The following is a 14,945-nucleotide window of genomic DNA, read 5'->3' on the forward strand; positions in this document are numbered from 1 at the left end:
AACTGTTCTCTCAGGACGCTCAGAAGCAAAATCATTCCGGTGATACATTTTCAAAGACTGATGAAACTTGAAAACAAAGAAGAAAATCTTCATATAAAAAGGGATTCTTTTATGGGTAAATGTAAATAAACAAAAAGGTAAAAGTGTGGCAGGGGACGTGGTCCTTGAAGCAGCAGGTTCAGAAACAGGGAAGTATTCGCAAAGTATACGATGTGGAAAGGCAGAGCGCAGGATGGAACCAGGCCGACGGTCTGAAAGCCAGACGCTGGGCAGACACGTTCGCTTAGGGAGCCGGCGCAACACAGACACTGTTTTTTTGGGGCCGATCTTTGCTCTACACAATGTTCAATATAAATGCACTTCCCCGATGGCGATAATGCTGCCCTACTATGAATACAAATCAAATCCCATGTTGTTGGGTACTAAGATAGGACTGATATTTCCCCTTGCTTTGACCAAAACCTCATGCAGAATTGTTGTGTGAAGAGAGTCTCTTTAGAGCGACTGAATGAAAGTGGATGCAGTGGTTAGAGTACACCACCTTGTGTTTGTATCCGAAGAGCACAAAAAGCCCTCAGAAGGCAAATTCAAGAGGAACAGAACACTTAGTTGAAGGCTTATCTAACCACATATTTACTGAACTAAAAGTAAAAGTAAAAGGAAATGCGTTGGCCAAAGGGCTCTGCGTACGTGTTGAGAGAAAGTGAAGCCTGTTTACAGAGAATTGAAATCGTTCTGAAATGTTATCATGAATCGATAAATGCAGCTCCCCTGTGAAAAAAGCGGCCATTATAGAGCATTGCTTTGCCACGGAACAGCGCTCTCACAATGTGGTGTGTAGGTTGGACACAAAAGGAAAAAATGCAGCCTGAAGCTCATAAATCTCAGAAGTATCCCAGAGGAGGGAGACTTATTGTGTGGAGCTGCTGTAAGTTGTTTTGCCAGAAGCTGATCAGTAAAGTACACCAAAGGTCAAAGAAAGCCAATTGTTGGGTATAGCTCAGTGAAATTTGTCATGGGTGCGCAAAGACTTATCTCATGCTGCACTGCAGCAGAGGATTTTCTGTGGGTCAAAATGTGCCTGCAGTTTCATTTAGTATCTTAACATTCTGGCAATATCCAAAAGTCTCCTTTTGTTTTCAAAATATGATCGAAACAAGGTGCACAGCATGAATTTAAATGGGCTGTGGCATTTGAACTTAAACTGCAATGGAAACTGTTTGTTGTGTGCAGCCTTGGTAAATATCACAACGTTTAATGCACTTACAGTCTTGGGCTTATATGTAGGATAAGATATACTTTATCTCTTAAACTCTCAGGAAGTGAACTGGCACCTCCCCCACTACCACACAAATTTCAAGATTTGGTGATGTGAAAAATATAACGAAGAACAATGAGGACATTTACTTTTCAAGGAACTGAGTTAAATGAGTGATTATTTAAGAGAACCAAGCATGCTATTTGTCATTAAAAGGGTTTTAAAGGAGAAAACATGCAAACATGGCTGCCTAAGAACATTTGCACTAAAGGGCTGCACAATTAGACAATTGTATCATGATTGCATGATTAGCATTCATAAAACACATCGCAAAAGTCTGAATTTATTGCAAAACACAAGAACATATTGTATGTAAACATACAACCCTTTCTCACTCAGCTTGTGCACATTTATCTGCTGAATGGAGGCCAGTGTATTACAGCCATGCTCTAATACAGTCAGAAGAAGTTCATGCCAGCAGCTGTCAGCCACCCTCAGATTAGTTGGTTCCAACTTAGGTGAAGAAATAAAGATTTTTGGATTTGTTTAAGATTCAGGAGAAACATGTTGCAAATAACTCTAAATTAATTAATTATAAAATTGATGCGATCTTCAATTTTAAGTGATCTTCAAATTTGAAGTCAATTTGAAGTGATCTTCAATTTTAGTTGATCACATTTCATATCAAATCATAGTATTGAATATTATTGCACACCCTGCAATTTTTCATACTGCAATATATCGCAGACAGAAACAACATTGCGATAGTTTTTTCCAATGTCCTTCAGCCCTAATGTACACGCATCGATATCTACAACATTTCAATAAATCAACAGAATCATACAGCCACTGTTAAGAACTGATATCTTACTGAGTGAAGAGGATGAGGTTAAAGTACCATTGTAAATATAAGTGCAGTCTGATTACACTGTGCATTGCCTTGAGGCTTGTTTCTGTGTTGAGGGCTGGAAATGGCCAGTTCAATGTGCATCTTTCTACACACTCTTCAGCTGCTGAAAAGGTTTCGAGAGATTGTTGATGCTTCACGCTCTCTGGTGCATCTGGACTCCTCTGTCAACGGTGTTTATGCCAGATGGCCTCCTTTCTCTCTAGAACAGATTCCCTCTACAACACTGGCTGCTGCTGTAAGTGTCCACTCTCCTCAAACATCTGCTGAAGGTCTCAGAGGGTCCTGCTTCTGTGGCAAGTGTTGACCTTCTCCCAGATGGTCCAGCAGTGCGTTCTAATATCATCATCCGACTACAAAGCTGGTCTGTAAACTATCAATTTATAAAAGCTACTTTCTTCTTACTCTTATTCAAAAGTTCTGAATCAAATACCACTCTCAAACATGTCGTGTAGACATTAAAACTAAATAATAATAATAATTTATACTTTATTGATCCCGCGAGGGGAAATTCGTTTTTACACTCTGTCTAGTTAACATGCTACACAAACATAGGCCGATATACACACACATGCACAAACAGGATCCTATGAACATGCACTAATGGAGAGGTCTCAGAGTGAGGGGGCTGGCACCTCTCCAGCTACCAGACCAATTTCCGGACTTGGTCCGTGCCGGGACTTGAACCGGTGACCCTCCGATTCCCAACCCAAGTCCCTACAGACTGAGCTACTGCCGCCCACAAACCTTAATAAACCTTAATTCAATAAAAGCCTCATTTCATAAACAACCACACAGAAGTGAAACTATTTTATGACAGTATTTTAAATATTGATCAATCAATATTGATCAATACCTGCTAATTATGGCTGAAAATGTGGCCTCAACACCACTGTATCTTTAACAGAAAGATAACTGTGCCTGAAACAAAGCCCACCGCCCTTAAATGTTCTGTCTCTGGGATCCAAGACCCTCTGCCTGAGGAGAGGTTGTGTCATGCGTTCACAAAAATAACCCAGTGTCCTGTGTTGCACTCCCCTGGGAGGCAATACATCAGATGCACTCCTGCGGGACAAACACTCTGCCAATGCAGAGTAAATTCAGACAAAGTGCTAAAGTGTATTTTTTGTGGAATTTCTTTTTTTGGCTTTTTTTTTGGTCAAGTTGAAATGGTCAAGTTGTAGATAACATCCACGAGTGCTTCCCACCGTGAGATAATGAAGGTTTGGGTGTGACAGAGTAGATGGTGATGGATAAACAGAGAATGTTATCATCAGTGGACCTTTCTCACAGCAGCAGAACACACACTTATGCCAGGGGTAAAGCGAGTAGAAGTAGCAGTCATCTCATGATCATGGACGGCATAAAAAAATGAAATAAAAGAGCTGCACTAAAAAAATAAAATCAGTTAATTCCTGATTCCAAGAGACATATGTCCATCCATCATCTATACCGCTTTTGCAATGTAGAGTCACCGATTAACCTAACCAGCCTGTCTTTGGACCCTGGTAGGAATCTGGAGTACCTGGAAAGAACCCACACATGCAGAAGGAGAACAACTCCATACAGAAAGGCCAAGACCGACAGGGATTCAAACCAGGAACCTAACCACTGCACCACCGCCTTAAGACATTTGTGTTGTAATTCAGAGATATCAAGTTTACAACAATGAGATGCGAGAAAGTGACTTCACTGTAATATTAAGATGACAACATCGTACTCACAAGAGACAGAAATGAGGATTTAATGTTGAATCCAAACACAATCATTTAGCAGTTTATACCAACTTTTTTTTTTTTTCCCATCTTTGACAAATTTGGAACACAAAAAATATTTATACAAAATCTTATAGAACTAGAGTCCAACCTGAAAAGGTGTATACACTAATGACTTTTTATTTTATGTAGGTCAAGTATCGAAGCTCTCCATTTTCAAAGTGTCCTGAGATTTTAGCTTTTCTTATGATATGGTGCTGATGGTTTTAGCAACTTGTCAATGCTCTACACTCTTGAAATCTAATTACTGTGTCATCCTGAATGCCTTACTCTTAGATTATTTTATGTTATGTCAATTGAAGATTTTTCTTCAATTTCTTCATTATCTGAATGAAGGCTTGAAGCATATGTGCCCTCTACACTATGTAGAGTCCATTCAGACACACATATTTATATATTTATATGATATATGATGTTGTTTTGTGTGAATAATTTGTTTGACAAATAAAGGAGGTGAAGAGCAGAACATGAAGAGGTTAAAGTTCTTACCAGAGGATGTTGAGCACAGTGCAGGTTGTCAGACCTGCAAGCACTGCTCTTCTGAACCACAGAATCTGGACATGAAGAAAAACAGTACAAGGTGATCAACGTCCTACTGTGGCAGAGTTACAGCCCACATTTGTAAAATAATTACACAGTATGTATCATCACATTTCTGCCCGATCCATCTACATCTGGTCATTGATGCACCTAAACAATACTCAAGAGAACTCTTTATGTCAGTGTCCACGACTCCCCTGCACACTGTGTTTCTGACCTTGTCTTTGCATGCTTAATGCAAAATATCTGTATTTAATGCAAAGGATCCATCTCCAAAGACACTTCAAAATATACAAATCATGTCGTGGGTAATGATACATCTTGTTGTGTTGAAGCGGAGGTACATGCAGGTAGTAATTTAGGTGTTGCTGAGTTTGTTCTTCTGACAAAGACCTTGTGAAACTGTAGCAGCAGAATTGCCGGCTCGCAATCAGAGACTAGAGGATTTATACGGGGTATTTGTTTCCTTTGAACTAGTGAGTGCATTTTAATCTTCACGTTTTCATGCACATTTTAAATGTTATGGGGCGGGGGGGGGGGGGGGGGGTTTAAAGGGAAAATGTTATACATTGGAAAATAGTTTTTAAGCTCGGCACAGGCAGAAAACTATTACTATTATGAAATTGATTCGAACTTTAAGGCAAATGTGAAAAAATATTGGGCCTGACTGATATGTGATTTTTGGGGCCGATACAGATATTGGGAGAAAAAAACCGATACCGATATATCTTTGAGATCTATGATATCTGTAGAGATAGATATAAATGTAAACATTTATTGTGTTGATCCCTCAAATGCAGTTTTCAAGCAGTTGTGGAAAAGATATATTATGAAGACAAAATGGTCACTCACAACTGCGAATGTACGTGCAATAATGCTTGACACAGAGTGATAATGCTTGTTGTAATCCATATAGCGCCCTCTGCTGGTGAAAGAGAACTAATAGTTTAATATAATGAAACCCAAATTAAATGCTATTTGACTGGTCAATGAATCAAGTAATATCGGCGAGTAAAATGAGCAAATACTGAAAACCACTGGATGAGCTAATATCGGCTGAAAAAAACTAGAAAACTATCAACCAGAAAAAAGTGCAAGGCTAAGACAATAGATCATGATGTCCATGATGACTTAAATCTCTCTGGAACTGCCACATTGAACAGACTCATATATCGGGTTTATGTGAAGCAGTCATCGGACAAGGAGTCTGACCTTTTGTGAAATTAATACATTAAAAAATGTACATGTCATTATTACCTTTAAGATTTTAATCATTGAGGTTTAATTGATGATTATTTAATTATACTCTTTTCTATTAGCATGTTTTCATGTCACCCATCTGATAACTGTATGCACCCAGTTCTTTTTAGTCTTTTATGTACCTAACTTGTTATGTTACATTATTAGATGGAGCCTGTAACAAAAAAAAAACACAGCAGGAAGGAGCTGTTGGCTCACAGTAACCCGACTTGTCCAATAAAGAAGGACCCAGGCAGCAGGCAGGGTCGTTCTTTATTAGCTCAGTACAACCAGTCATTAGGTCACAGTGAGACACAGTTAGCCATAAGGTCACTGCAGTGTTTCAGCATTTCACTGCTCCACACAGTGCATCATAACACATCTCTGAATGTATCTGTCAGCTCTACAAATCTTCAGGAAATACCAAATATAGGAAAGAGCTATATTTACCTGGGTTTTGTTGTGTGAGATCTGTGAGAAGAGTAGAGGCATCACATTGATAATCCCTCCTGTTGATACAAAGGCAAAGCAAAGAAGGTCAGTCACACATATTGTGAGCAGTCTGCCATTCGTTTCTTCCCTGCATCACATAATACAATTTATCATTCCACTTTTATGAATCCCATTTCAATTATCTGATTGTTTCAACTAACTAATGCTTAAACCAGACTCAAACATATCAGAGAGAACTGGCATAAGAAAAATATTGATATTTTATCTTTATAAAGTCTGTATGGAAAATGGTAAGAGTAGAGATTTGAAGTGGTATTGTTCATCTTCAACATATAGCTGACCTGTGGACCAGATTGCTAACTCCCATGACCCCTCAAAAAACCTGCATGGGTAAAGAACTGGTCCCCTGCATCATGACGAGCAAAGAATCCAAATTGTCACATTTAATAAGAAACTAAAAGAGGACCCACATGCAGAAAACTAAAATATAAAAAATGCAAAAAACAAAGCTTAATTCTCCAAGTTCCTAAACAAAGTGCATCAAAAACCACAAGTAGAAAACTGGGAGTCACGAGGAAACGATAGGAACATGGGTAGGTGCATATAAACTGACACAGAAGGGAAGGAACTGGGTGTGGGAATCACCAGAGGCCCCACGATTTGATATAATTGCGATTTTAAATATTTTGTGATATGCTGAGAATTGAGATACAATATATTGCTATTTAACTTTTTTAACTGCACAATATGTCCACAAAATTTAACTAAATCCATTAATGTTTCGTCAAATAAGAAAACATTCTCAGTCTTTTCATTTCACTTCAGTTTTTTATTTCTACACAATGAGAGTCGAGCCCACAGACGGACCAACACTGTGATCAAAGTGAAACCCTGTAAAAGTCTGCATGCAGCTCACAAGCTGAACTGTTAGTATTTCAATCTAACAGGCCTGTGTTGCGCGGATACCAGGGTTTTTTAAGTGACAGGAGCCGTTCAGATTTTTGTCATATAGCGGCCCGCTTCCTTGTTTGAGCAGGGTTGTGTTCACATCTCCCCGTACTTGATTACACTCACAACCAAGGACAGTATGAGTATGATAAGTTTGTGTTCACTCTGATCAAACTAACCAGACTTTGAGATCAAGCATACTCTGATCGGCCCTGGTCCCTAGTGTGAAACCCCCCTCAATCGTTAGGCTGCAGGAGTCTTGTTAAGAATATTATGCCTACTGTGAGTGCGCCCCCTTATACAACAAAGGTTCTGGTGACTTTTTCCAAATCTTGTTGGTGTGGCTGGTGCATTGGGGAATAAGTCTTAAATGCACTTTCAGTATTCTTTGCTGAAAAAAAAGATAAAGGAGGGAGCTTATACTGAGAAGAAAAAGAATCGGATGAGAATAAAGGATAAAAGATGAAAACACAAAGAAAGACAGTACAAAGCCGATCCTCACCCAGAGCCACTGTGCCCATTAGGAAAGGTTTCCCCATCTGACTGAAGTCACTGCTGCTCTGAAGGCCGACTTCTGAACCCACTGCAAATGTCACAGCCACCTGGGACACACAGACACAAACACACACACACAAGTATTCTGTAACAACACAAGCAATAGAAATTCAGTCAAAGTCAAAATAACAGTAGATGAAACCCAAAGTGTTCGTCAAGCAGACGGGTAATAAATCCTTCTTCAACAGAACACAAACCAGGACAGCAAAAAAATATAAGAAAAAGAACAAAGAAAAAAGAATGTAAGTTCTTACATCTGAGTTAGATGTAAGAGATAGAACACAACTAGCAGGACTAACGCTTCTCACTCATTGTAGACAGTCATGACTCAGAGAGACATTTACAGGATATACTTGATTTCTGCTGTATTTATGTGTTAAATGTTGCAAATTCCTCCTTTAAATGCATGAACCAGCCAGAAGAATAGCGGTTCCATTTACATTAAGATCTTTAAAAAATACAAGAAATCATAGGACACTGAAGGACAAAGATGGAAAAGATGGCTCTATAATCTTTGAAAGGCTTCAGTCTCATTGATCACAGGATGTTGTTCCTTCTCACATAGATACTATATATACACTATAGAAAGTATTGAATCAATATGTTTCTTCATGTTTTCTTTACTATTCAGGAATATGCTTTAATAGCTTTGGCATACAGGCTGAAGCATGAAGGCCTCAGTCGATACCCGTTTTATTTCTGAGGGTCAAAACGAACCACTTCACGATATGACAGTCCTCAGCTGCTGCTCCAAGGCCAGACGCAAAGTAAAGTAAGTAACTATGAGACTGACTGAAACATTTAAACCCAGACACATGGCATCATTTATACAAACTTCTCCTGTCGCAAGTATCTAATTTACGATAGTGTATTAAGGCCACGTCCCAAAAAATAAATTCCGAGATTAAAATCGTAAATTTATGAGACAAAAGTCGTACATTTACGAGAATGAAGTTGTTAATTTACGATATGAAAGTCATAAATCGATTTAAAGGAGGCCATGTTTAAAAGTTTTCTGAAAGGTTGTATGAAAAGCGTAAAAATGAAAGGGGAACCCTCAAAGACATTTCCTCTGCCACAAATGAGACAATTTCCTCCAAGTCAGTGTTTTTTGTTCAGTTTCTTTCAGTATCTTTTCTTTTAATTTTCAAATTATCTTTATCATTTGAATTCTGATCACTAATCGCTTCCATACCTTAATGTGATCCCTAATACTCCTTTGTACTTATTTATTCCATTTTTCAACACAGTTAATTTTATTCATTTGGGTATTTAAATGACTGTTTTTCTGTGAAAGTTTCTGTCTTAAATCCTGAACCAGCAATGCAGTAACCTGGAGAGAGGAACAACTTGAGCGCTGTGTAAGTGTGACCAACAAAGAGAGCCTGAAACAAGTAGAGTAACCTTTTTTGTGTAAGTGCAAATAAAAAAACACTTTGTTGTCCTTTTCCAAAATGGACAAAAAGAAATGTGAAAACTCGAGAGATGAAGACTGCAGCGAAACATTTCACAGCCACAGGTGAAGAAATGGAGGCTGAAGGAGGAAAAGACGAGATGAGGGCCGCGGATAAACGTAATAACAACAAGACAAAAGTGAAGGAGCGGGAACAAAGAAAGAAAAAGAGTTGTGGAGGCTGTTGGGATGATTGTTAGTACGAAGTTTCATGTATTCATTCATCTTGGTAATTGTGTGGATATATGATTTTAAATCTTTGTTCCATATTCGGGTCATTCTCCTTTCAGGTCTGTGTCACTGTAATACATGTGTTAGACACCCTTAAAGCAAATCTATATTTGGTTAGGAGCAGAATGTTTGTTATGAGCTGAAAAGGAAATGTGATTTACTGAGGTTGAAAAAAATGTATACGTCTGACATTTACAAGGTAATGTCAACTTCTACTTTTCTACAATTCATTTAGCAGACGCTTTTATCCAAAGTGACAAACATTAGAGAGTAAGAACAACACAAGCAAGGATCTAGAGAGGAGGAAACAACGTCAGGAAGTGAGAACAAACAGCATTAAGTCAGATCAGACACACAGGTGCTGACAAGTGACCAGAGAAAAAGCACAACATCAACAGCTGTTCTTCAGAGTTCTAATCAGCATCAAAAACATCCTTAAATTGCCATTACCAAACAGAACCACCATCATCGTCATCAATAATATCGTTAATCTTTCTAGCCTATCAGAAGTATACCCAAATAATTGCAAGGAATTTGTAGGCTGTACCTGCTATCAGATTATAAGCCACACTGTAATCATTAAAAGTTTATCAGCAATTCGTGTTCGGTTGTCTGACCTCGGCCAAATAAATCAGTGTTCATCATAGAACATTCACAGAAGAAAACATCCACATATGAAACATACCCCCCGAACAATTGTCAAACAAGACACATGATTGGACAAAATTGAAGAGGAAAAAGAAAGACAAGATGATTGGTTCCAATGACTTTTAAGTAAAGTTCTGTTTTCCTTCTCATGCTTTAAGATGGACTTTAACATCAGGGAGAGCTTTTCAGAAATCACTGATTAATTGGCCAGCTCCCATTCAGACGGTTTCATTAGGTCTTGAGACGAGAAAGATTGACTGCGTTTTTCTTAACTACTCACCACACACCCACATGCACCATAGACCTAACTGCATTATACCCTTCCACATGATTTCAGTAGCAAGCTGCAATAACCCCCCTGCTGTCATGGCAGCCAGCAGCATTAAAGGTTCAATGACAACTTTATTAGAGGTGAGGGTCTGGAGTCTTAACCAATTATAAAGCCTGAATAAATGTCACGCTAATTATTTCCAGAAAGCCGTGAAATTGTAGTCGATTCTCCGTGAATAATCTACCTTCAAACACAATTCCACAGCTCGGTGCATGAGATTCATTTAAAAGTGGGTGTATGTGTGTTTGTGTGTGTGTGTGTTCATCCACATCTCTGTGCGGTTGATGTAATGGCTAAAGCTTCATTTCAAGGCCTATTTCATGATAGCTGAATAGGGCTCTTCAAGGTGTTTCAACTTAATTTGGGCTCCGCTATTATTTTATTTAGTTCAGATGTCAGGCGAAAAGAATCTGTGGAGAAGCGTATTGATTGGATAAAATCAAGATGAGAAAAAAGGACAAAAGAAAAGAAGAACACTTCTTTCAAGAGGTGTGAGGGCCAACCCAGGTGATACTTTCTTTTTTAAGACACTATGAAGTTTTTGCTGTTTCCAGTTGACTAGAATGGAGATTCCAGATATGGTTTGGAGCTCCCTTTATCCTTAATGAGCTGTGTATTCAACAAGGAAAGTTAAGCTTTCAAAAAATGTGTTATTCCAGTCTGAATGCTATCTAAGCTAAACCACTATTTGGACGGCACCAGAATTACCTGGATACCAATGAATGGGGAGGTCATCAATTTATCGTGTGTAGAGATTAGTGTACAGATCAAAGAAATGTCCCTATGTCCTATTATTGTATGATGTTAAGCTGATTTATTCAAGCAACCAATTACTTTACTCTATGGTTGCTTAACAAAAATGACAATGGAACAAAAAAACTGATGTCCCAAAAGTCCCAAACTGTTTGCTGGTGCTTCACCTGTCAGAGATTATGCTGAATCATGAATAGATGATTATGATAGTCTGTCACAAATGTAATGCACTCTACTGTATTCCATTTACTCCTCATTTCTGAAGTAGTGGTGAAAAATAGAGGAGAAAAGGTGTGATTTTGGACAGTCCATGTTTGTCCAAGATTTACTTCTCGTTCGTATTAAGATCTAGTATTTGAGAACTAATGGATCAGACATAAACAGCATACTCACACTAACAGGAAGTGTGACATGTACTGTTTAAATCACACCTCATCTGATCATTAAATAATTTTTGATGTACTCAGATTGTGTAGAATTTAGCTTCCATATGACTATCACCGTATCAGATATGTAAAGGATGCAGTGATGTGAATGAGTTCTATTATTGAGGCCCAAAAAACAACAAACTGCTGATGTGTCAGTCTGAAACCCATCACGTTGCTTACATTGGCCTTCATCTCACTAGAATCAATCCCAATCAACAAAGCTGCCCTGGGGGCTGCTTACACATCCTACACCCTGCCTCCGACAAACTCTGATTTAAATCCTGCTCAAAACATCAGTCAACTTCATAAGTTGTTTACTGCCAAGGTTTCTCATTTACTTTTTATAAAGTTGACTTTAAAAGGGGCTGCATGCACCAATCCAACTTTGCAGAAAAAAAACACACTTTGAGAAAGCCAGAGGAGAAACATCTCCCTGAGGCCAGTGTTTGGAGATTGGAATAAATTATTGACTGCTTTATTTAGGATTATACTCCTATGAAGAGAGGCAATCAAAGAGACGCCAGCATTGATTCTGTTTTGTGAATGTTCGGAAATGCTGGTTAACGCCTTACGAGCCATTTCCACACATTAATGTTGAAAAATAAAAATAAATAGAAACACTTTTTGTTATAGGCAACTTTTTACTTCAACCAATCCTGGTACCTATTGGATACGCATAGGGTTCGACGGCAAAGGATAATACTATAGTGCAAAGGATAATACTGTGGCCATACAGGATATCCATCCATATATTACCTATACCACTTCCCTTTCAGGATCGCAGGGGGCTGAAGCCAATCCCAGCTGTCATTGGGCAAGAGGCGGACATTAACCTAACGAGCATGTCTTTGGACTGTGGGAGGAAGCCGAAACACACACAGGGGTAACATGCAAGCTCCATACAGAGAGGCTCCTGTACCCCAGGGATTCCAACCAGGAACCTCCTCGCTGCACCACCGTGCAGCCAACATAAGGCATATGAATAAGGGATATAAGGGCTAAGACTTCCCGTCCAGACGACCAGTCATCTTCCTACTAGCAACTTGAGTCAATTTTTATGAGAATAAAAAAATCTAGATTGATAAAATGTTGTTATGCCCCAGTAGGGTCATCAGGTAATGTGTTCATTACATTGTGATTGTCTTGAGGTGTGTCACTAATTAGAGTAACTTCCCAGTGTGCTGAAGTGACTTAAGCTCCTGCACTCTCACACACTCTCTCTCTCTGCTTCGACCTTCTCTACAGGTATACTGCATTTGAGAATGTTGGACTAAGTTACCTTTTGCTATGTTTACATTTCACTACTCCACTCGTGAACATCACACACTACTGACTTTGCTGACTTCTACACCTCATATTGTAAATATTTAATTTGGTCCAATTGGAGTTAATAAAGAGTTTAACGGGGCGCTGGTGGCGCAGTGGTTGGTGTGCGCGCCCCATGTATGGAGGCTGTGGCGGGCGGCCCGGGTTCGGGTCCCACCTCTGGCTCCTTTCCTGCATGTCGTACCCTGCTCTCTCTCTTGCTCCCTCTCCCTGATTTCCAACTCTATCCACTTTCCTATCGCTCCAATAAAGGTCCAAAAAGCAATCTTTAAAAAAAAAATAAAGAGTTTAACTTATTTGGTCTAATCTGGCTAAATAAAGAATTACTTAAACATTAACTTGGTGCCGTCTCCCATTTGTGTTATGACTTCCTGACACATACACAAATGTGTATGTTCATAGAGAGTTGTTGAAGGCTAAATTCTGGCTTGTCCGCTTTGCTCAAGAAAGCATTTCCAGAATTCAGGATCTGAATTGATATTGCTCAATTATTTAAACTGAACCTAAATGTGAAGGATTGACTTTGACAAGCCAATTGTCTATTCTAATGCTAATTCTGTGCTTTACATGTATTAAAACAGGAAAGGAAGTTGGTTCAGTTGTTTGTGATGCTCAAAGGCTGAACTGTACTTAAGACTGTCTATCCTGTGGGGAGAGGTCTACCTGGGATAATTTGTCATGGATTCTAGTGGAGAAACTAAATATATAAAACCCAGAAAATGCCAGTATTAATATTCTATGTATGTTCACTTTCATTGCTGTCAGTTTTCTTCCAGAAGGTTTTTGTTGTTGTTAGCACAATGTACATAAGTGTTTCAATACCTTCCAGAGATTGAAAGAATATTTAAATGTATGACAAACTGCTTGCAATGACATGTGCAATGACCCTTCTCTTTAGCATTTATTGTAATCATCCGTTCAGTACTAAATGATGCGAGTCACAAATATCAAGGGATACCTTTTCAGTAAAAGTTGTATAGTTAAAAATGAGGCGTAAAATCCATCAGAATTTTTTTTTGTCAGTGACATTGGATTTAATGCTTTAGAGCAGTCGCTGAAAGAAGGTCATTCTTCAACCCTTTTATTTGCCATGACATCACTTATTAAATCCCCCCGTCTCTTTCTCTCTCGTTGCCCCTTCTATCTTGGCAGCAGGTTCTAGAAACTGCTGTTTTCTTTCTAAGCATACCAAAATAGAAACATTAATATTTCAGCCATAAAGAGAAAAATCACATTTGCTGGGCCATAAATGGCAGTAGCTCGACGATAGTGTGTTTTATTCCGGTGCAGTCAGCCTTGCCTGCCCGACTCTCTCTCTCTCTTATTGATGTAGAGTACAGGGAATGGCTCTCAGCGCCCTGCTCCACAAGTGAACCCCTAAATCTTAACGCCTCGCTCTGTTTGGGCCTTAGCTCTAGGACACATTTCTTTCATATTGCGTGTGTGTGTGCAGGCGGATAGATGTGAGTGAGTTTCTGTGTAAATGTCTCTACCAATAGGTCAGAGATGAAACAACAATGTCCCAAATCAACAGCAGTCACAAGTTCCATTTGAATATACAGGTGTATCTATCTCTTCTAGAGCATGAATCCAATCAACCAACACTATCCTGTGGTTAGTGAGTGTGCGCATGTGTTTGTTCACGAGAGTATCGTAGTGTTTTTAAGGGTGTGTGTTCAATCAATCGAAAATCAATCTTTCCTTTTTCTCTTGTTTTTCAAGGACAGAATATCCTCCAATGAGTCATACATGTTGTACTGCCTGCCTCCTGCACTGGATCCATGAAGTCATTTTTCCTTTTCTTTCTTAGAAGTATCGATTTAGGCACAGGTACTGTTTTAAAAGTAGCACCTAAGCACAGGTATGGGAAAAAACCCAAACGATACCCAACCCTAGTCAGAATTACTTGACATGAAAATGTGGACATAGCCATCAGTTAATAATTTCATTTTGCAGTTGTATGTTGTAGGGAGTCTCTGAAACTGAGTCACAAAGTCTTGGCCAACCTCCAAAAAGCAGAATAGTAGCTGTTCACTTCTTAAAGGCAGTGTCACCTTGTAGGTGAGATGGTGTTAAATGATTTCTGGCCCAAACCTAAAG

The 14,945-nt window shown here is 39.0% G+C and overlaps 2 protein-coding genes across 2 annotated transcripts in view; both read right to left on the reverse strand.

Moving 5' to 3' along the window:
- The window catches only part of akr1a1b (aldo-keto reductase family 1, member A1b (aldehyde reductase)), a 238,360-nt gene that overhangs the window by 192,116 nt on the left and 31,299 nt on the right, over positions 1 to 14,945 (reverse strand). The gene's annotated exons all lie outside the window — the stretch shown is intronic.
- Positions 1 to 14,945, reverse strand: part of si:ch211-51h4.2 (uncharacterized) — a 67,513-nt gene that overhangs the window by 19,481 nt on the left and 33,087 nt on the right. The window contains exons 9-11 of the mRNA XM_061031116.1: positions 7,623 to 7,722; positions 6,170 to 6,228; positions 4,430 to 4,494 (exon numbers count right to left, since the gene is read on the reverse strand). Coding sequence (XP_060887099.1) covers positions 4,430 to 4,494; positions 6,170 to 6,228; positions 7,623 to 7,722 — 224 coding nt within the window. The remainder of the gene's footprint in view (positions 1 to 4,429; positions 4,495 to 6,169; positions 6,229 to 7,622; positions 7,723 to 14,945) is intronic.

The sequence above is a fragment of the Labrus mixtus genome, chromosome 3 (assembly GCF_963584025.1).
Source record: "Labrus mixtus chromosome 3, fLabMix1.1, whole genome shotgun sequence".
NCBI lineage: Eukaryota > Metazoa > Chordata > Actinopteri > Labriformes > Labridae > Labrus > Labrus mixtus.